Source organism: Nannospalax galili, unplaced genomic scaffold (genome assembly GCF_000622305.1).
Source record: "Nannospalax galili isolate Female #2095 unplaced genomic scaffold, S.galili_v1.0 scaffold471, whole genome shotgun sequence".
Lineage (NCBI taxonomy): Eukaryota > Metazoa > Chordata > Mammalia > Rodentia > Spalacidae > Nannospalax > Nannospalax galili.
The window spans coordinates 1682146-1703500 of record NW_008330333.1 but is presented as its reverse complement, the minus strand read 5'-3'; the positions used below and the strand labels follow the sequence as shown (position 1 = coordinate 1703500).

The window sequence follows — 21355 nt, the reverse complement described above, 5'->3', positions numbered from 1 at the left end:
GCTAGGCAGTTAGGGTAAAAAGACCCCAAAGAAAAGTAGCCAGTTTCTTGGCTACAAGTCACAATGTGCTAGGGCCTTTTAGCAACATACTCCATTCCAAAGGCCAAAAATGTCTAAAGTATTTGGGAGCTTTTATCTAAACCTTAAAAGATTTTAGGGTTACCTCTTCAGAAGGGGTAATATTAGAGTAGCAAAAAGCCCCATTAAAAAAGAAGAAAGAGTATATGAAGTTATCAGAAAAAAGTGATAGGGAAATATAGGAGGAGTTGGAAGAGAAGGAATGGGCAAGGATTTTATCAAACCACCTATATACATGTATGAAATTCTCAATAAATTATTTTAAAAAACTAATACCACTTAGTTGAGTAGACTAAGTTATAATTTGAAATTAACATGGACTCACCAAGGGCAGAGCATAGGGACTGCTCACTTTGGAATGAATGTCTCCTTGTTATCTAGTATAATGTATTCTGTGGTGTGCTTAGGGGAAAGAATCAGAGAAAGTGCTCGAAGGCTAGGTAGTGGGAACTCTGTTATCTGCAGGTGGATGTTCAGAAATCTTTGGGCACTTAATCTTCAGGTACATGCTTTAAAAAACTTATGATAGGGCTGGAGAGATGGCTCGGTGGTTAAGAGCACTGACTGCTCTTGCAGAGGACCCGGGTTCAATTCCCAGTACCCACATGGTGGCTATGAACTGACTTAACTCCAGTTCCAGGGGAATCCGAAGCCCTCTTCTGACCTCTGCAGCATTGCACGACATGGGTGTACTCACATACATGCAGGCAATACACTCATACACATAAAATAAAAATAATATTTTAAAAAATTTATGGTGAAATGAAATTTCTTTCCCTCCTTTTTACTCCTAATTGTGCAATGAAGTTGATTGTGGTGTTTCCTGAGATCTCAAAAGGATAATTATACACATAGATGTAAATTTGAGAGTCTGAGATCTGCTCTGCTATTCATTGCCTGTGTAACTTAGAGAAAAGCTCTGCTTTCTAGTGGCTTATAAAAATAATTATGGGTGGGGTCTGGAGCAATGGCTCAGCAGTTAAGAGCACTGGCTGCTTTTGCAGAGGACCCAGGGTCTGTTCCCAGCACCCACATGGTGGCTAACAACCACCTGTAACTCCAGTTCCTGGGGTCTGACACTCTCTTCTGACCTTCGTGGGCACTGTATGACAAGGGTGCACTTACATGTGTGCAGACATGTTTATACACATAACATAAAAATAATAAAATATTTAAAAATTTTTAAAAATGAACTTAAGTATGTTCTAATTAATTACTGCCAACAAGCGATAACAGATTTTCTGTACTCCTTCTCCCCTTCTTGTGGGACAGAGACTCACTATATAGCCTAGGTTGGCTTTGAACTCTTGATCCTGCCTTATCTTCTAGAGTGCTGGGATTATGGGTGTGTGCCACTTTGAAAGATAGGAAAAGGGCAGTAAAATATTAACATGATAGTAGGGTGTGGTGATATACATCTATAATCTCAGCACTCAGAAGACTGAGGTAGGAAGATTGCTGTGAGTTTAAGGTTAGCCTTAGCTATATAGGGAGACTATGTCTCAACAAACACAAAATTAACATGGGACAGTGAGATGATTCAGTGGAGTAAAAGAGCTTGCTACCAAGCCTGATGACTTGAGTTTAATCCCTGGAACCCACATGGTGGAAAGAGAGAACCAACCCTCAAAGATTGTCCTTGGATATGTACCCATGTGTGTGTACGTGCATATGCACAAACACATAAATAAATGTAATAACAATTTATATGTAAAAAAAATTACCATGAGGGGGCTGGAGAGCTGGCTCAGTAGTTCACAGCATTTACTACTCTTGCAGAGGACCCGGGTTCAGTTCCCAGCACCTACATGGTGGCTCACAGTTGTCTATAACTCTGGTTCCAGGGGTTCTGATTCTCCCTTCTGACCCCTGTGAGCTTCTACACACACACAGTGCTTACAGAAGCACACAGATACATAAAAAATTAAAATAAATAAATCCTTAAAATTTTTAACATATAGGAGGTGGAGGTGGGTGGATCTCTGTGAGTTCAAGGCCAGCTTGGTGTATGTAGTGAGTTCCAGGCCAGCTGGGGATAGAGGGAGACCCTGTCTCAAAAGACCAAAAACTTTAAAATGAAGGCTGGAAGTATAGCTAAGTGGCAGAGCATTTACCTACATGCTTAAGGCCATGGGGTTTTATCTCAGCACCATAAACAAAACACAAGCAACCATGAATCACGAATTTCTTAAAAAATGCATCCAATGAGAATTGGGGCGGGGGAATCACTGAATTCCATTATTAGTTTACATGCAGTAGAACTTTTATACTCTCTGTTGAAAAGGAAAATATCTTCCTTTTATGGACCAGTGTCACTTGCACTTGGATCTAGATCTGAGCTTCACAATGAAAGAGTTAAAAAAATTTAAGCATCACAATTAATAATCAGCCCATCTTTTAAACACCATTAGCACCTAAGGGATTCTCTATTTTTCCTTTTAAAAGGACATATAGTCTACAGCAGCTTCTCTAAATGCTCAGAAGCTATTCTTTGTCAGTGGGCAGAGAGCCAAACTCCAACCCAAAGGCTGGGGAAGGAGCCAGGATGACCTCTGATCAGGACCAGGCAAATGGCAGCAGGGCAATGCAGGGGGAGCCTGCTCAGGGCAGGCCAAGAGAGAAAACTGAGCACTGTTTAAAGAAACCATCCCTTGGGGCTGAAGAGATGGTGCAGCGGTTAAGAGCACTGACTGCTCTTATAGAGAACCTGGGTTTGATTCCCAGCACCCATGTGGCAGCTACTAACTGTCCTTAACTCCAGTTCCAGGGGAACTGAAGCCCTCTTCTGATATCCACGGCACTGCACGACACGGGTGCACTCACATACATGCAGCCACTATACTCATACACATAAAATAAAAATAATAAAATATCAAAAAAAGCAGCCATCCCTTGTTCAGAAAAAAATGCAAAGCCTTGTGATGTTTGAAGTCCTTAGTCACAGTTTTGGGAACTAGATTATCTGATTTTACTGTGCAGGTTAAATATTCATCAGAATTTGAGAGATTCATTGGTTTTCTTAGATTCCACCAAGCCAGTCACACACCTTTTGCTCCAAGCATCTATCAAATGGGAGGCATATCATTAACCTGTTTATATCATGAAGCTATGAAAAAAGAAAAGGAAAAAAAAAAGAGACCAGAGCATCTAGTCATCCAATGGGAAAACAACATACAATGAAGGAAGCTGGGGCTAGCTACATAAGAGGAAGCAGCTAGCAACAAAAGTTAATGTAAAATGATGAAAGAATGATTATTTTATCCCTGAAATGTAATAGGTAGAAAAGTCCAACTCTCTATAACCCTAGCACTTCAGAAGCTGAGGTAGGAGAACTGTGAGTCTGAGTCCAATTTGGGCTACATAAATAGTCTCAAAAAACTGAGAAAGCGAGAGAGAGAGAGCGAGAGCGAGAGAGAGACAGAGAGAGAGAGAGAGAGAGAGAGAGAGAAACCTGTACCCCAAACATTAGTTAGTTGGGTGGTAGATAAGAAATGTATTTAAAGGCAAATATGGAGCAATTCAGTACCTATCAAAATTAGAGTTTACAGTTGGGGCCAGTGACACCTGCAATCTCAGCACTTAGGAGACTTGAGGTAGGAAGATTGTGAATTTGAGGGTTTAGGCCATCCTGGGCTACAATAGCATGACCTTGTATTAAAAGGAAACTAATTAATTAAAATTAATAGAACTTTTGACCTAAGAGTTACATTTGAAATGATGTGGCATAAGGAAATACTTGCATATATTCAAAAGAAGTATATATGAGACATATTCATTTGTGGGTACACATATGTGCATGTACATATAGATGTGGAGGCCAGAAGTTGGCATCAGTGTCTTCCTGTATTGATCTCCATTTTGTTTTTTGAGACAGCCTCAGACTGAACCTGGAGCTCAATGATTCAACAAGACTAGCTGGCAGCAAGTCCCAAGGATCCCTTGCCTCCACTTTGCCATCAGGCTTTTTCCATGGGTGCTAGGAATCTGAACTCAGGTCCTCATGCATGTAGAACAAACATTTTATTGATGGGGCTATCTCCCCAGTCCCAATTTATTTAATTTTAAGGAAAAAAAATCAAGTTACAGAATCATAATACAATCCAGTTCCATATTAAGAATTTTCAGGTGGGGCTAGAGAGATGGCTCAGTGGTTAAGAGCACTGGCTGCTCTTGCAGAGGACCTGGGTTCTATTCCCAGCGCCCACATGGTGGTTAACAACCGTCTATAATTCCAGTTCCAGGGGATCTAACACCCTTTTCTGACCTCCTCAGGTATTGCACAACATGGGTGCACTTACATATACATGCAAGCAATACACTCATACACATAAAATTAAATAATAAAAAGAATTTTCAGGTAATCTTTGTATTTATGTTTGAGTGTGTGTATATGTAAGTGCATCTATGTATGTACATGCATGGAAAGGCAATTTGTAGGGACAAAGCCCTGGCAACTAGCTATGACATGAGGAAGACCATAGGAAAGCATCTAAATTTGCACTGCAGCTGGGCATGGTGGTACACACCTTTAATCCCAGCACTCGGGAAGGCAGAGGCAGGCAGATCTCTGTAAGATGGAGGCCACCCTGGTCTACATAGTGAGTTCCAGGCTAGCTGGGGCTGCAGGAGGATCCTGTCTCAAAAAGACAAAAGAATAAAAAATTAAATTTGCATTGAAAATTTTATTGCTTGCACTTTTTGCAATCAGAAATCAGAAAAGAACATTTCAAAAAATTACTTTATTGATTATTCTTATTTTTTGTGTATGAGTGTATTGCCTGCATATAGGTAAGTGCACCCATGTCGTGCAGTGCCTGTGGAGGACAGAAAAGGCTGTTGGATCCACTGGAACTGGAGTTACAGATCATTGTTAGCTGCCCTATGGATGCTGGGAATCAAATGCAGATGCTCTGCAAGAGCAGCCAGTGCTCTTAACTGCTGAGCCATCTTTCTAGTCCAAGGGAAACATTTTTGAAAGGCAGAGGCATTCATGTGATCCCTTTTCTCTGTGTTAATTCCTAGGTCATAAGGGATGCAACTGCACTAACCCAAATGGGCAGACTAGAGCTCAGTTGCAGAGGTGGTGTGTTTCTGAGGTGTTTGTGAGAAACCAGGCCACAATTATGAATCAGCTATTTGCAGGGTCACAGGTAAGAATATTACAGGTACTGGGCATGGTGGTGCAGGCTTGTAATCTTAGCACTCAGGAAGTAGAGGAAGGAGGATCAGGTTCAAGGTCCTCATCAGCTACATTGTGAATTCAAGGTCAGCTTGGCTACATAAGAACCTGTCTCAGAAAAAAAACCCAAAATAAATATTAGAGGTGATGATTACCACAGAGAATCTTATGAGCCAGGTCTTAATAAAGAGAATAAATGGAGGCAGGAATTGCTTCCAGGGGCCCTTCACAGCATGTTATAGATCTTAATATGAAGTGGCCCTGGTCCTACTTCACCCTTGGTGTTCTGAGAAGCAGGCACAGGGAGTACGGCAACAGAAGGAGCTGGGCTACCTTGCATGAGGACCTCCATGGCTGTCCGCGGCTTGGACAGTTGCCTCTCCTCCAGCTCACTGTCAGACTCATCGTCCTCCTGGATGTCTATGTCTGAGTCATCATTACCTGGAAGGAACCCAAGAAGGCAGTTCACTATACCTAAACAGCAAGACTCCTGTGCAAAAGTTGTCTGCATTTCCTAGCCCTTCTTTCTTTTTTTCTTTTTCATATAAACAAGCTTAATGTTAATAACATGGAATACAAAGGATTAGAACCATTAATAAAATTTCTATTTCTTCAACCTTAAAAAAAATCATTAAAATAAGCTGGGTGTGGTGGCGCACGCCTTTAATCTGGTCTATGTAGTGAGTTCCAGGCCAGCTAGGGCTACAGGGAGACCCTGTGTCAAAAAGGCAATGCCATACATTTTTAAATATTTCACTCAATTTTGTATATTTGTTTCTTAAAGATGTGACTCAGAAGAAAGGCTTCTGATACCCATGATAAGAAAAAATGGGGTGAGAGTACCTTTGCTAAGAGCTGCTAATTCACTTTTAAAGTACCTTAGGTACTCTATTATATTTTCTTTTGGGTAATTTTAACAAATTAATAATTGTGTTTAACAGATGAGACAGGTGGTACATTATGTATATGCAACTATACAACATTTGGTAAAACATTTAAATTGTTCTACCTTGTTCCTTGTCATTTAAAAAAAAATTTTTTTTGATCTTTTTGAGATAAGGTCTTCCTGTAGCCCCAGCTGGCCTGGAACTTGCTATGTAGACCAGACTAGCCTTGAACTCACAGAGATCCAGCTGCCTCTGCCTCCTGAGTGCTGGGATAAAAGGTGTGTCCCACCACACCTGGAATACTTTGTCACATTTTATAAGTTAATTTTCATTTCTTCTACTTTAAAAGGCTGCCTAGGTTGTATGTACTAGGATCAACAAATATTTTAATGTGCAAATAGTCATAATGACTGTTTTCAATTTCATGTAATAAATGAGAAATGATACACTTAGGTGTGTTTAGGTGCTTCTCTGAAACAAAAATAATTTTGAGAATATGATAAACAGCCTATGCATATATTTTTTTAAATTTTTTTTTGTCTTTTTGAAGCAGGGTCTCCCTATAGCCCCAGCTGTCCTGGAACTCACTATGTAGACCAGGCTGGCCTTGAACTCACAGAGATCCACCTGCCTCTGCCTCCCAAGTCCTGGGACTACAGGCATGCGCCACCATGCCTGGCATATATTCTTTTTTTTTTTAAAAAAAAGTATTTTATTATTTTTATTTTACGTGTATGAGTGTATTGCCTGCATGTATGTGAGTGCACCCGTGTCGTGCAATGCTGCAGAGGTCAGAAGAGGGCTTTGGATTCCCCTGGCACTGGAGTTAAGGATGGTTCGTAGCCGCTATGTGGGTGCTGGGAATCGAACCTGGGTCCTCTGCAAGAGCAGTCAGTGTTCTTAACTGCTGAGCCACCTCTCCAGCTCCTAAATATTCTTTTTTAAAAAATGAGCAGCACAGAGAGCAGACTCTTCACTACCCATACTTTTGACCACCAAAAAATGAAGCCAAACTTTAGAAAAATGCAATGCAAGAAAAGATTCAAATTAAAAGTATATTCCTTTGGTTAAAAATCATCCCCCTTTATAACAGTCATTTGTTATCTAGACTCACAGTTGTCCCACCATCACAGAGTAATCTTCTAATATCATACTTACAGGATTGCAATTTTTTTTTCATCCTCTCCTAAAATATGAGACCGTTTATACCACTAGGGTCTAGAGTTTTCTCTTATAATTATATATCCCATATATTTCATACTAACTATAGCATATAAACAGATACAAATATTATTTTAATGGTCACAAAAAATGACTGTTCTTTAGATGCTGTGTAACTGAAATCAAGCTTTTGAATGAACTCAAATGATACCTAATATAAAAGCTGTAAGAAAATGGCCTTCTGAAAATATTCTTATAGCTGTAGTCAACAAAATGGATTTGTTATACATTAAAGTGTTTAAGAAAGTAGATCTCATCTAATTGTTCTTACAGTAAGAGAAATTCAAAGAAAAAAATTTTTTGTTGTTTTTGAAAAATGTTTTAAAGAAAACAAATATTTTTAAAAATATAACTAACTATGGGTTGGTGAGATCCCTCACTGGGTAAAGATGATTGCTGTCACACAAGCCTGATGGCCTGAGTTTGATCCCAGGGACTCATAAAGGTGGAAGGAGAGAGGTGACTCCACAAAGTTGTCCTCTGAGTTCCACATGTGCACTGTGGCTTGCCCACACCTACAGTCACACACACCCATCATACACATGTGACTGTACATACATACATTTGTGCACACACAAGCACAAATAAAAACCTTTTTAAAAATATGTAACTTTCTCGCCTAGGCCGGTCTCCCTCCTCCCTCCGGGGTCTGCCTGCCACGCCCACGCGGCTTTGGCTGTGGCGTAGTGGTCATTGTGTCCAGACAACAAAGGCGGCTAGAGGTTTCTGCGACTGCGGGTGCGGCTGTTTTAGCCCTGCACGAGCTCTGCAGCTGCCTGGAGGGTCCCCGCAGCGCCCACCTTTCTCCCCTCCAGGACCCCACGCCAGCAGCGACCCTGAGCCGACTGGCGGAGCGACCGGCAATGGCGGCCTCAATGGCCTCACACCGGCCCACCAAGGGAATCCTGAAGAACAAGAACTCTGCGACTTCCCCGATGATGGCCTCAGCAGAACAGCCCCGCTGGAACGTGGAAGAAGAGCTGAGTAAAAAATCCCAGAAGTGGGATGAAATGAACATTCTGGCAACATATCATCCTGCAGACAAGGACTATGGTTTAATGAAAATAAATGAACCAAACACTCCTTATCATAATATGATAGGTGATGATGAAGATGCCTATAGTGATTCGGAAGCCACTGAAACCATGACTCCAGATATCTTAGTTAAGAAATTAGCTGCTGCTGAAGGCTCCGAGCCAAAGTATTGAATTCAGGAACAAGAAAGCAGTGGAGAAGATAATGACCTCTCACCTGAAGAGCAGGAAAAGAAGCCACAATTTGAAATGAAAACGAAGCTTCACTACAACGAAGGACTGAATATTAAACTAGCTAGACAATTTCAAAAGATCTACATGATGATGAGGAAGATGAAGAAATGTTAGAGACTGCAGATGGAGATGGCATGAATATTGAAGAATCAAATCAAGGATCTACTACAACTGACCAACGGCAAAACAAATCAGAAAGTTCGTAAAAAGAAATTTGTTCAACACTGCAGTCATTTGTCAAATACAACTCTTGTTACTACAGACATTGCTTCTTGTGCTCTACAATTCATGACTTAAGTAAAAAATACACACTAATTATTCTATATTGCCAAGAATTAAATGATAACAATAGACTGATTAGACTAAAAATGCCTAATTAATGCATATATTCTTGTGCCTCATACTTCACCACTAATACAATGTAATGTCATTAGTCCAAAACTGCTTTACTTTTGTAAGAACACTGGTTAATTTGTATATTATATAGCTTTTTATGCTTTAGAGATTAATGTCTGGGGGGGATAATTTATTTTTGCCATTTCTAGATATAGGACCTCTTATAAAAGTTTGTTGAGGGAGGGTTGGTTATTATTATTATTATTTTATTTTATTTTTTTGTCGAATGCCTCTTGGCACTGTGGGGTATGTATGTGGATAAATATTCAGGCTGAAAGGAAATTTTTTAACACTTGTCTTCAACTTGTTTTGGCTTATAGAGAATGATTGTAAGAGTGCTGTTGCATTTTCTGATCTATGACCTTTAAAATTCCTATGGATTTTCTTTGTATTTGCAAGAAAAGAATTGGAAATTTTCTCATTCAGACTAGCTTCCCCCCTACTCCCCCAATAAATATCAGGTTAGAGTTGTACTAGCGTGCACTCTGATTGCTCATTTGGATACTGGGCAGGCTTCAGATCCATTTTTATTTTATTTTATTTTATTTTATTTTACTTTTTGGCCTTTTTGAGACAGGGTATCTTTGTAGCCCCAGCTTTCCTGGAACTCACTATGTAGACCAGGCTGGCCTTGAGCTCACAGAGATCCGCCTGCCTCTGCCTCCGGAGTGCTGGGACTAAATGCCCAGCTTAACTTTATTCTTCTAACATGGTAGAAATTACTTGGTTTTTTTTTCCACTGAGATGAAATGTAGTTCCTGTGTGTCTTGGTTTAGGGATGGCTTCATTTCTAGTTAGTTAGTTGTGTCTTAATTTTTTGGTGGCACCAAATGAACTATGTTATATGGCAGACTTTTAAAATAACTTCTATATATTATATATGAAATGGCTTTTATTGAACAGCTTATCTTCCTCTTTAAAATTATGGAACTATCATGTCAAAATAAAAACAAAAAGGTTAGGAAAAACAGTATGTAAGTAACTTTCTCAAGGCTGAAAACACTAATCAGAATAAACAGCCTTACTTCCACTCTTGAACAGCCGTTTTTCCTCTTCCTTTAGCTTATTCTGCATCAGATGGAGGGTATTTTCAGCTTCCTGTGGAAGAGAAAACCAGATTCAGAATGAGGAGTTTTGATGGATGATTCTATTCTTCATCATTCTGTAAATACGGGAATGTTTGTTACACAGATTCAAAGGAAACTCAAGAGGTCATCTGAACAACCTCTGAAATCCCCAAACCCATGCTCTTTCTCTGTAGCTGACACATCAGCCTATGGAAATGGCCCTGGTAGTGATGCACTGATCCTACACCATCACTCCTCCCACAACCACAAAGCCTCTAAAAGACTGAGTGACACAACAGAAGCCCACATGATGTGGCTGCAAGGGCTGTAGACATAGGAGATGTGTCTAATATGAGCAGGTACAGCTCCCTTGTTCACAGCAGAAGAAAGTAGAGTTGTTTCCAAGTTTCTGCCTGTACTGCCTTCACCATTTCAATCTTGAAAGAAGCTAATGGCCAGGTCAGTAAGGTAAAGAAGAAAATCCTGATCTTAGTTCCTGGTGTGAGGCCAGAAGGAGGTAATATGTCAGCTGTGTTGTCAAATGGAGCCCTGATTAAGCTGGGCATGATGACACCTATCTCAGCTGAAGCAACAGGCCAGTCTGGACAATATAGTGTAAAAACTGGCCCCTAAAACAAAACAACAAACAAAAAACCCAGTCCTGATTGTATGTCAAAAAAAACCTAAACCAAACAAAAACAAAACAAAAAACAAAACCACAAAAAACAAAACAAAAAACCCCAATTAGAATCCCACAAAACCCCCACAGTGAGCATACAGGAAGATGGCTCAGTGGGTACAGTGCTTGTCCTACAACTGTGAAAACCAGGGTTTAGATGCTCACCACTCACAGAAATGCTGGGTAGCACTGCAGCCCTCTTGTAATTCAAGTGCTTGGGGGGGGGGGAGACAGGGGATCCTTGGAACAAGCTGTATAGATAGACCAGTCAAATTGGTGATAGATATGCATCTACACACAATGTGAGCATGCACACCCACATACACTACAAATGAACAAATGCCAAAAAATAATGACAGAAAAAAATGGTTTAGAAATTTTGTTTTGTAATCGGGTATGGTAGTGTACGTCTTTAATCCCAGCACTTGGGAGGCAGAGACAGGTCAATTTCTTGAGTTCGAGGCCAGCCTTATCTACATAGTGAATTCCAGGTCAGCTGGAGCTACAGGGAGACCCTGTCTCAAAAAGATCATAAAAAAATTTTGTTTTGTATTCTAAGCATTAAAAAAAAAAAAAGCGTTACAGGGGCTGGAGAGATAGCTTAGCAGTTAAGAGTGCATACTCCTCTTGCAGAGGACCTGAGTTCAATTCCTGGTATGTTGGGCAGCTTACAGCTACCTGTAACTCCAGCTCCAGGGGATCTGATGCCCTCTGTGGGCATCTGCACTCACATGCACATACCCATACACGGACACATACAGTTAAAACATAACAATAAAATATTTTTGAAAGCACCATGTATCAGGCATGGCTATTTTGAGGAAATAGGCAATAAGCATAGAGAAGCAGAAATCAGTGCAGGAAAAGAAGAGAAATGCTTCTGAAGGGAGGAGAGGTACAGGGCATGTCAGAAGTAATCTGGGGCACCTGCTCACCATTCTAGGGCATATTCTTCAGCAAGTTCTCAATCAAGGAAGGCCCAAGTGATACAATGAAAGTCAAAGTTTATTTTCACTGGTACCTTCTTATTCTCTCCCAGGTACCCAGTACTGTCTAAATGGCCTAAATTCTTCATGGCCCTCAGAACACACCTGCCCATACTCATTCCTCAATGGCACTTCTTTGCTACAAAGGAATGATGGCAGTGAGCTCTTTACCAGCCCTGAATCCACATGGGTGTGTTAGTTCCTCTGTCAGTTCTCCAAGGCACAAACTGATTTACCTAATTCACTAGCCTCAGTTTACAATGGAGTTAGCATACCCTCAATTCCAAAGTCAGCAAGAATAGTGTGAGAAAGGGAGACTGCAGATCAACTTCACTATGAATATACATTTGAAATGACTGTTTTAGGTTAAGAAATGCTCCCAAGGGACAAGAGTGACTGGAAAAATGACTGCAACTTGGTCCAATTTTCTTTGCTCTGAATTCCACATTTATCAACTTCTGAATTATTGGAATCTCTTTCTTACATAGCAGAAAGGAACTTGTAAGACAGCTGGTTAGGTTTGTCCTACATATTGCTCAAAATCAATCAATAAACTGTCATTCTTTATAAAGCAGTCTCCAATGAGCTAGTATGGGGGACTCAATTAACCATGGCTTAGAAATCTTTAAATGAACTAAGAGTTTATCAGCTGTATAATCTGTGGTGAATCTGTGCAAATAAAATATAAATTATGAATTTGAACACCTGAATTCCTGATCTTCCTGCCTCAGCCTCCTGAGCGCTGGTATTACAGGTGTGTGCCACTATCTCCAGCCCCTTCCCATCTTTTCTAAGCATAGATACAGATAGATACTTTATGGAGTTGGTCTCTTATCTTTACATGGGTTCCAGGGATCAAACTCAGGTGGTCAGGCTTGCACAGCAAGTGCTTTACCTGCTGAGCCATCTCACAGGCCACAACTGGCCTGTCTGCACTCCTCACTCTCCAAACCCTAATGATAACACATCAACACTCTGACAACTATGAGTCCAGGCTATGCAGCCATCAAAACACATTACATGAGCAGCTCTCAGACTGGGTATTTTTTTTTTTTTTCATACAATGATATTTACAAACTGACAAGCACTGAGTATAAAGTAATATACCAGAAGGACTGGCCTATACTGATGATCAGGCCACTGACTTACTTCAAACTTCTCTTGTTCCATCCTATGATGATCCTCAAGTTGCTGTTCCAGGTAAGCCAAATTCCGAAATTTCTCTAGATAGACGTCATACTGCTTTTGCAACTCTTCCTCAATCTTCTCGTACTCATCCATAAAGGCTGGCCTAAACAAGCAATGAAAAAAATGGTGAAAGGTTAGTAAATACACAGCAGTTTGAAATTTGTACTCAAGAGTTCCAGATTCTGTCATGGCTTTCTTTCAATTGCATCATGAAATCATTAATTATACAAAGTCCTCACCCTGATGACTGCTTAAAACTACCTTTCTTTTTCTCCTTTCTACCTGCCAAATGAGTACAGCCTTTTAAACCATGTGTTCTTTGTAAAAATCTGAAATTGAAAGAGATGTACCCTAGCTCAGAAAAATGTTATTGAATAGGTTAATGCTGTTGTAATGAAATGCTTCTTTTAATTAAAAAAAAATTGCATCATACTAAAAAAAAAATCTGAAATAACCCTGAAAGCACAATTATGGAACAATTACTTATAATCCTTGTAATGCATTTAATTTGACACACATCCTTCCAGATCTTTTATTGGTTTTTGTTTTTTGGGTTTTTCTTGATTGTTTTTGTTTTATTTTTAGATAGGGTCTCATGTAGCCTGGGCTGGCCTTGAACTCTTGAATTCCTAATCTTCCTGCCTCAATTTCCGGAGTGCTGAGATTACAAGTATGTACCCAGTCCCTTCCAGACTTTCCTAAGCAAGGGGCAGGGGTTTAAAACAGGGTCTCACTATGTAGCCCTGGCTGGCTTGGAACTTGCTATGTAGACCAGGCTGGTCTCAAACTCAGATATCTATCTGCCTGCCTCTGCCTCTGTGTGGTGTGATTAAAGGCATGTGCTACCACACCTGGACTGGAGAGTCCCTTTAGCCTAGGAGTTGGGAGACAGCATGGGTAACATCATTTTAAAAAATAGCACAGAAAGGAAGAGAGGAGAGGTTGTGGGGGTGGGGGGAGACAGAGACAAACAGCGAAAAAGACTGATTTAATCTTTTAAAAAAATATTTGTTATTTTTATTTTATGTGTATTAGTGTATTGCTTGCATGTATGTAAGTGCACTTGTGTTGTGCAATGCTTGCAGAGGTCAGAAGAGGATGTCAGATCCCCTGGAACTGGAGTTAGGACAGTTGTTAGCTGCCATAGGGGTGCTAGGAATTGAACCTGGGTCCTCCGCAAGAGAACCAGTACTCTTAATTGCTGAGCCATCTCTCTAGACCAGATTTAATCTTTTAAAGTACAATAAAGCAACTTTTCTACTAAAAGGATTTGGAGCTCTACTAGAATGAACTGTAAAGCAGACCTGGTTAGTGAGCCCAATGAATCTCAGGGCAGTGATTCAGCAGAAGAGGGTTGGGTGGGGGACCCTTGATGCTCTTGGTACTTGCTGTCTGAAAAGCCTAAAATATATTTAAAGCAAAAGATGGAAGTGTACTCTGTTTCCATCTATTTATGGCAAGATTTTAGGAGGCCAGGCCTGGTATTTACCATCTGGATTTACTTTGCTTCATATTCCAAGAAACCACAAAGGCTTTAAAGAGAGCTTCAGAGTCTAGCTGTTGTAGACATATTGAAAGCAATATAGAGAGTGAGTGCAGCAGGCTGTGTTTAGGGCAGGCAGCAACAGAATTGCGAAACACGGTCTGCTTGCTGAAGCTGCTTTTGCTGCTTAACATCTAATGCCACTCTCTCAGCTTTTGCTCCAACTTTGACAGATACCTGCTACTTACTCAGGTTTTCACGTCTACCTGACATTCTGCAGGGTCTGTAGTCGCTTCTGATTTCTTTCCAGCTCTAACTTTCTCTTTTCAATTTTGGCTTCTAAGTTAGCTTCATCAGAGGCCACATTATTGAGCAGATCTTTAGTCTTCTGAACCTGTGCCTATTTTGAACAGGAAATAATTAGAAAAGATACCAGGGAGGACTGCTACCTGACTCTGAAGACAGAATTTCTCAACACTTTGGTAGAGCAACATCACATTAAACACACAAAAAAGCAAACCAACTGTGGTGGATAGCTTTAGTGTCAACTTGACACACCTGAGGGAGCCTCAGTTGAGGAATTTCCTCTATTGGACTGGCCTGTGGCCATGTCTGAGGGGAATTTTCTTGATGAGTGATGTGGGAGGGCCCAGCCCACTGTGGGTAGTGCCACCCCTGGGCAGGGGGGCCTGTGTTGCATAAGAAAGCAGGCTGAGCAGGGACCAGGGGAACAAGCCAGTAAGCAGCATTCCTCCATGGCCTGTGCGCCAGCTCCTGCCTCCAGGTTCCTGCCCTGAGTTCCTACCTTGGGCTCCCTATAAACTGTGACCCGGGAGATGTAAGATAAACCCTTTCCTCCTCAAGTTGGTAGTGGTCAGAGTATTTTGTCACAGCAATGAAGAAACAAACTAAGACAGTAATTGGTACTGAAAGTGGGGTATTGCTTTGACAGACCTGACCTTCGTGTTTTGGGGAGGACTGTGGAAGTGTCTGGAACTTAGGGCTGGAAAAGCTATTGCGTGCTCAGAGTTTGTTGCTGTGGAGCTTGGAAAAGTTATGCTGAAAGAGTTATAGACAATGGGGGTCTGGCTTGTGAAGCTTCAAAGGGAAGCAGAGACTATCAGGGCTGTTCATGTGAGATTTTTGGATTGAGAATCTGTGGGTTCTGGTCGGCTGGGGCTGAAGAATCAGCTATGATTAAGAAGAGACCAGAACCTGAAGCAAAACTTTTGCTTTACGGGGACAATTGATGCTGGTTAGCTGGGGCTGAAAAATCAATTGTAAGTAACAAGAGACCAGCATCATTGTGGTGGAATCTTCTGGGAGGTATTTCCTCAGGGTCAGCACACAGAGGGGACCTGCACCTCTATTTCAAGCTGGAAGCAGGACTTGGTAATGTGTAAGAGTCTCCTGCATGGTTCTGGTGTTAAAAGTGTGAAGGGGTCACAGAGAGCAGCTGAGTCTTGGCACTCTGAGAGGCCAGGAAAGGCCATAGGTGAAAATGCAGCTTCAGTTGCAGTTAAGACCCCAGGACTGAAGGGGTCATGGAGAGAATCTGAGGCTTTGTACCCAGAGAGGCGCCTACAAGATAAGCTGTGTGTGCTGTGGACAGCAGAGCCAGAGAAGTGAAGCTGCCCAAACCCTTTGGAGGCCAGAAGATCATGAGTGAATCCCAGATGTCCAGCCTCGAACTACTTTGCTGGACTTCGGTTTTGCTTAAGTGTGCCCGATTCTTCCCTTTGAAATAAGACAGAGAGACTATGAACTTTTAAGTGTTTGGATTTTTTTAAGGACTGTGGGGTTTTTAAGGTTGTACTGTCTTATGTTGTGATGTTAACATCATATCTTGGGGACAGAAATTAGAAAGTTATGGTTTAATAGTGATGTTTGTGTGTCAAGTTGACAAGGGGTCAATTGTGCTGGATAGCTTTAGTGTCAATTTGCCAAACCTGGGTTGAGGGAGCCCCAGTTGGGGAATTACCTCTATTGGACTGGCCTGTGGCCATGTCTGAGGGGAATTTTCTTGATGAGTGATGTGGGGGGCCCAGCCCACTGTGGGTGGTACCACCCCTGGGCAGATGGGCCTGTGTTGTTGCATAAGCAGGCTGAGCAGGGGCCAGGGGAACAAGCCAGTAAGCAGCATTCCTCCATGGCCTGTGCTCCAGTTCCTGCCTCCTGGTTCCTGCCCTGAGTTCCTAACTTGGGCTCCCTGATAAACTGACCTGGGAGATATAAGATAAAATAAATCCTTTCCTCCCCAGGTTGGTCATGGTCAGAGTGTTTTGTCACAGCAATGCAGAGACAAACCAGAACACTAACATAAACACCCCCCACCCCAACCTGACTTATTTGACACACTATTTCCAGGGGCAGAAATGAATGGAGGGAATATAGACCCAGAAAAAAAATTATGGTTATTTTCATGAAAAGGGAAATAAACAGAAGTGGAAAGAGTGGGATCCTCAACAAGACAGAGAGGCGCCTAGGACTTCTGTTCAGCCTGCTTGGTTAGGACTGGGTACCAATCACTTTGCACTGTCAATCTGCCTGTAAGCAGTCAACTTGGACTGCTCCCAGGTTACAAAATACCAGCCTAGGGAATGAACAGGCACATGTGCATGTGCACACATTACCCACCCCCCCATATACACATATTAAAAATATGGCTTGGCGGCCTGTAGAGATGGCTCAGTGGTTAAGAACACTGGCTGTTCTTGCAGAAGACCTGGGTTCAAATCCCAGCACCCACATGGCAGCTAACAACTGTCTGTAACGCCAATCCCAGGGGATCCGACAGCCTCTTCTGACCGCCGCCGGCATTTCACAATGTGGGTGCAGGCAATACATGCATACACATAAAAATAATAAAAACATGGCTTGGCTCAGGAGGGAACAAAAGAAACGTGAGCTGCCTCAGTGCTAACCCACTGCCTGCTGGGATTGACAAAGATTCTTCTCTCTCATTGGCAAAAGAAGCTCACCTACAAACTAAAAATAAATAGGGAAACTGCTTTGTTGGGGAAGACAGTGACCAGGCAGCTCCCACAGCAACTCCCACTGCTTCCACAGCCATGCTGGTGAGCTCCAGCTGTGGAAGGGGTCCAGACACAAGGGGACAGAGGCCCTGGGAAGCTGGTACTAAGTAAGAGAGGAAAGGGGATTAGAGACCACTGGTCATAATCATAGACCTCCCTATCGAACAAGAGCAGGTTTGCTTGAAGAGGCATAGTGAGAGCAAATGTGTTTTCACCCTCGTGCTGTAAGAAGCTGCCGTCGGGTGCCTGGTAGTTCAGAGCATCAGTGAGCTCTACTAAGAATCTAGAACCCAACTTGGGTCTATGTGAACCCTGAATGAAGCTCTTGAAGGTAAGATGGGGCTCCCCTCCAGTACTCTGCATGTGTGTTAATATACCAAAAGTTTTCTGGCTATTTACCTGCAGGCTCTGTAAAGTCATGGGATTCACAAAGAAATAACGTTAGAAGATAAGACACTCTCCAGGATTTCTCAGATTCTCAAAGACAGTACATTTATTTTGAAAACAAAAATGGCTATTGCTAGTGAATTTTTGGCTTAATTTTTTTTTTCTTTTTTGGTGGAAGTAAACTAATGATTTCTGTGGAAACTTTTGTTTACTTTTTTTTTTGGTGCTGGGGATCAATCTTATTCATGCCAGACAAGAACTCAATGACTGAGCTGTACCACCAGCCCAGCACACTATTTTAAAAATCGCTAAAACACTAATTAGCTGCAAATGCTTTAAAAATTCCAGTAGAAATGTGAGCTTGTCCCAACAGGAAGGTCGGTTCTTACTCAATAACTCTTTTTAAAAAAATATGTGGGGGCATGGATGGGGGAGGGGGGTCTAAATTTGATTAAAAACTTATGAAATGTACAAAAGTTCAAGAAAAATATAAAAAATATTTTACTTAATATTTTTATATCATGTGTATTGGCTTGTGTGTATGTAAGTGCATCCACGTCATGTAATGCCCATGGAGGTCTGAAGAGGGTGTCGCCCCTGGAAATGGAGTTACAGACAGTTGTTAGCTACCATGTGGGTGCTGGGAACTGAACCTGGGTCCTCTGCAAGAGCAGTCAGTGCTCTCAACCACTGAGCCATCTCTTCAGCCCAATAACTTTTTTAAGATTAAAAAAAAAAACTATGTGTATATGTCCCTAAGTGGGTATGAGCATATGAGTGTTGCTCCCACAGAGGCCAGGAGAGGGCATCAGATCTCCTGGAGTTACAGGCAGTTATGGCTGCTGGGAGCCAACTTGGGTCCTTGGGAAGAGCAGTACACACTCTTAACTGCTGAGCTATCTCTCCAACCCCTTATTTAACAACTCTTGCTAATAACTATTCTCTGACTCAAAGTCAGATTACAACCTAAGAAATTTATCTAATCTTAAAAAGTATTTTAGATTACTTGTTACCCAAGTAAGAAAGATCAATAAACAAACTCTTTGCTTTCTGAAATAACTGGCCTGTACTTCATAACCCCTTCTAAGTAACCATGCTGTTGTTTTGCTTTTGCTTTCAGAATTATCAGACATCATAGATACATATTTTTGTATGTAACAATGAAGAGATCATAGGAGATGTTCACCAAGAAACTAAGTCTGCGTCTTCTGGAGGATTAGTTTTTAACATTCAGTGCTCAAGGCATGTTTGGCCATGTTCACTTGATTCAGTTAGAACACGCTTTAAGAGTATGTCCATTCACAAATTTTTAAATTGAGAAATGGTCATAAATTTAAAGAAACGTTAGAGTATAATACAAATCATTTTTTCCTGAACTAGGTGAGGAGAAGTTGCTGGCCAGATGTCCCATTACCTTAAATACTTTCATGTGTATTTCCTACTACTATAATACAGTCATTACATCAGGACAAGAGCATTACCACATAGCCATCATCTAATCTCAGGCTCACTGCTGTCTCCCCACTTGTCCTAAGGAAGCCCCCCACAGCAGACAGGAGCTACCATGGCACTCTGTTGTCACATCTCTATGGCCTACTTTGGTCTAGAATGTTTGTTTTTCTTGGCTTTCATAACCTAACTGTTTGCAAGTATAGGTCAGTTACTTGATAGAATGCTTCCAGCCTAGCTTTGTTTAATAGATTCAAATTACGCATCTTCAGCAGGAATATCACAGAAAATACTGCACCCTACCAGGTAGTATAGTGTCAAGTTGTGTCATGAACATCACTGTGTCGATGTCATTTCCATCTCCTAATTAAGGGATGACCCTAGACTCCAAATAAGAACTTACTTTTTTCCTCTTTGTAATTAGCAGCCTCCTTAAAACATTTTATTTTTATATGAGAAATGATTGTTTTCTATCATTCAACTATAAAATAAACTACCATATTTTTAAATGTAAACTATCTCTGGTTTGGCCAATGGAAGCCCATCAACTTGGCTCTGAAAGATCCCTTGTATCCTCTGAGTACTTCTGTTCCTCCAGGCACAATAAGAAATTGCATTTCTCCTGATCAGGTCTGGAATGAATCGTTTTTCCTGGGATCCTTGGTTTCTATTAGTGGAGAATGATATTTCAAAGCCAAGATCCAGGTGCTAAGTATCCTCAAAGCTTAGAAGAGTGTGATCTTGGTCTATTAAAATGTGTATCTATAAATAAATGTGCATCTACATGTGTATGCATCTCTATCAAAACTTAATGGGCTGGAGAGATGGCTCAATGGTTAAGAACACTGGCTGTTCTTGCAGAAGACCCGGGTTCGAATCCCAGCACCCACATGGTAGCTAACAACTGTCTGAAACTCCAGTCCCAGGGGATCCGACAGCCCTTCTGACCTCTGTGGGCATTGTACAATACAGGTGCACTTACTTACATGCAGGCAATTAAATGCATACACATAAAATAAATATTAAAAAATTAATGGTGGATGAGTAGTAAATGATGGTAATTATTCTACTTATTACAGGGATGCTTACATTGAGGGCTGGCAAAGTACTTGTCTGGTAGGTACAAGGCCTGCCACTAATCAGAGACAAAAATGAAAACCTGGAAATTATTTAAATGCACAGTGGTAAGGAATTGGCTAAATAAAAATTATATTATTGGATTTAAATTATTAGAACTGGTGGAAATATTTTTTTTGTCTTTTTGAGACAGGGTCTTCTTATAGCCCCAGCTGTCCTAGAACTCACTATGTAGACCAGCTGGCCTCGAACTCACAAAGATCAACCTGCCTCTGCCTCCCAAGTGCTGGGATTAAAGGTGTGCGCCACCACGCCCAGCCCAAAACTAGTGAAATTTTAATAACATGATAAACTGCTTTTACTTATGAGGGGGAAAAGTAGTACTTATAACCTAGGAATCCTGGAATAGCCTCTAAATTTCTCCTAAAATATCACTTGTTACTAAGCCTATCTTATGCTGTCTGGTGTAGACATAAAATCATATTTTTGAGTTCCAAGTGTAAAAACATAAAAGAAATGCAATCTTACCAAAATTTCTTTTATTGCAATTCTCATCACTTTTTCAGTCTCGTTTATTTCCAGAGGTCTGGCAATGGCTTCTGTTCTCAGTTCCTAGGAGAAATGAAATCACTTATACGTTTTGAGAAAAGGAGTTCCCTTTTTAATTTTCATAGTTGCCAATATTTTTTCTTTGACAGCTCAGCTATGTTGCCCTGGCTGAGCATGAACTTGCAAGCCCTCCAAGCTTAGACTCCTAAACTGCTGTGATTACAGATGTATAGCTTCCCGTACACAATGAAATGTGTTTAGAGTAAAACTGTTGGACTGAGCGTACATGCTTTAACAATCATCAGTCTGCATAGGTAGGGATTTAACAGTATATTTCTTCTTATCCTAGCACTTTCCAAACTGCTGTTTGCTGGAAGCCTTGATCCCAGGTTCTCAGCCCAAACTTGCTGACTTATGGTATAAAGA

At 41.1% G+C, this 21355-nt stretch overlaps 1 protein-coding gene and 1 pseudogene across 3 annotated transcripts in view; one reads left to right on the top strand and one right to left on the bottom strand.

Moving 5' to 3' along the window:
* Cluap1 (clusterin associated protein 1) overlaps positions 1-21355 on the bottom strand; it is a 36245-nt gene that overhangs the window by 4186 nt on the left and 10704 nt on the right. For all 3 annotated transcript variants that reach the window (XM_008846129.3, XM_008846134.3, XM_029570124.1), the window contains 5 exons: positions 20909-20992; positions 14699-14832; positions 12911-13052; positions 10055-10127; positions 5591-5698 (listed from right to left, as the gene is read on the bottom strand). In XM_008846129.3, coding sequence (XP_008844351.1) covers positions 5591-5698; positions 10055-10127; positions 12911-13052; positions 14699-14832; positions 20909-20992 — 541 coding nt within the window. The remainder of the gene's footprint in view (positions 1-5590; positions 5699-10054; positions 10128-12910; positions 13053-14698; positions 14833-20908; positions 20993-21355) is intronic.
* LOC103744372 lies at positions 8229-8839 on the top strand (annotated as a pseudogene).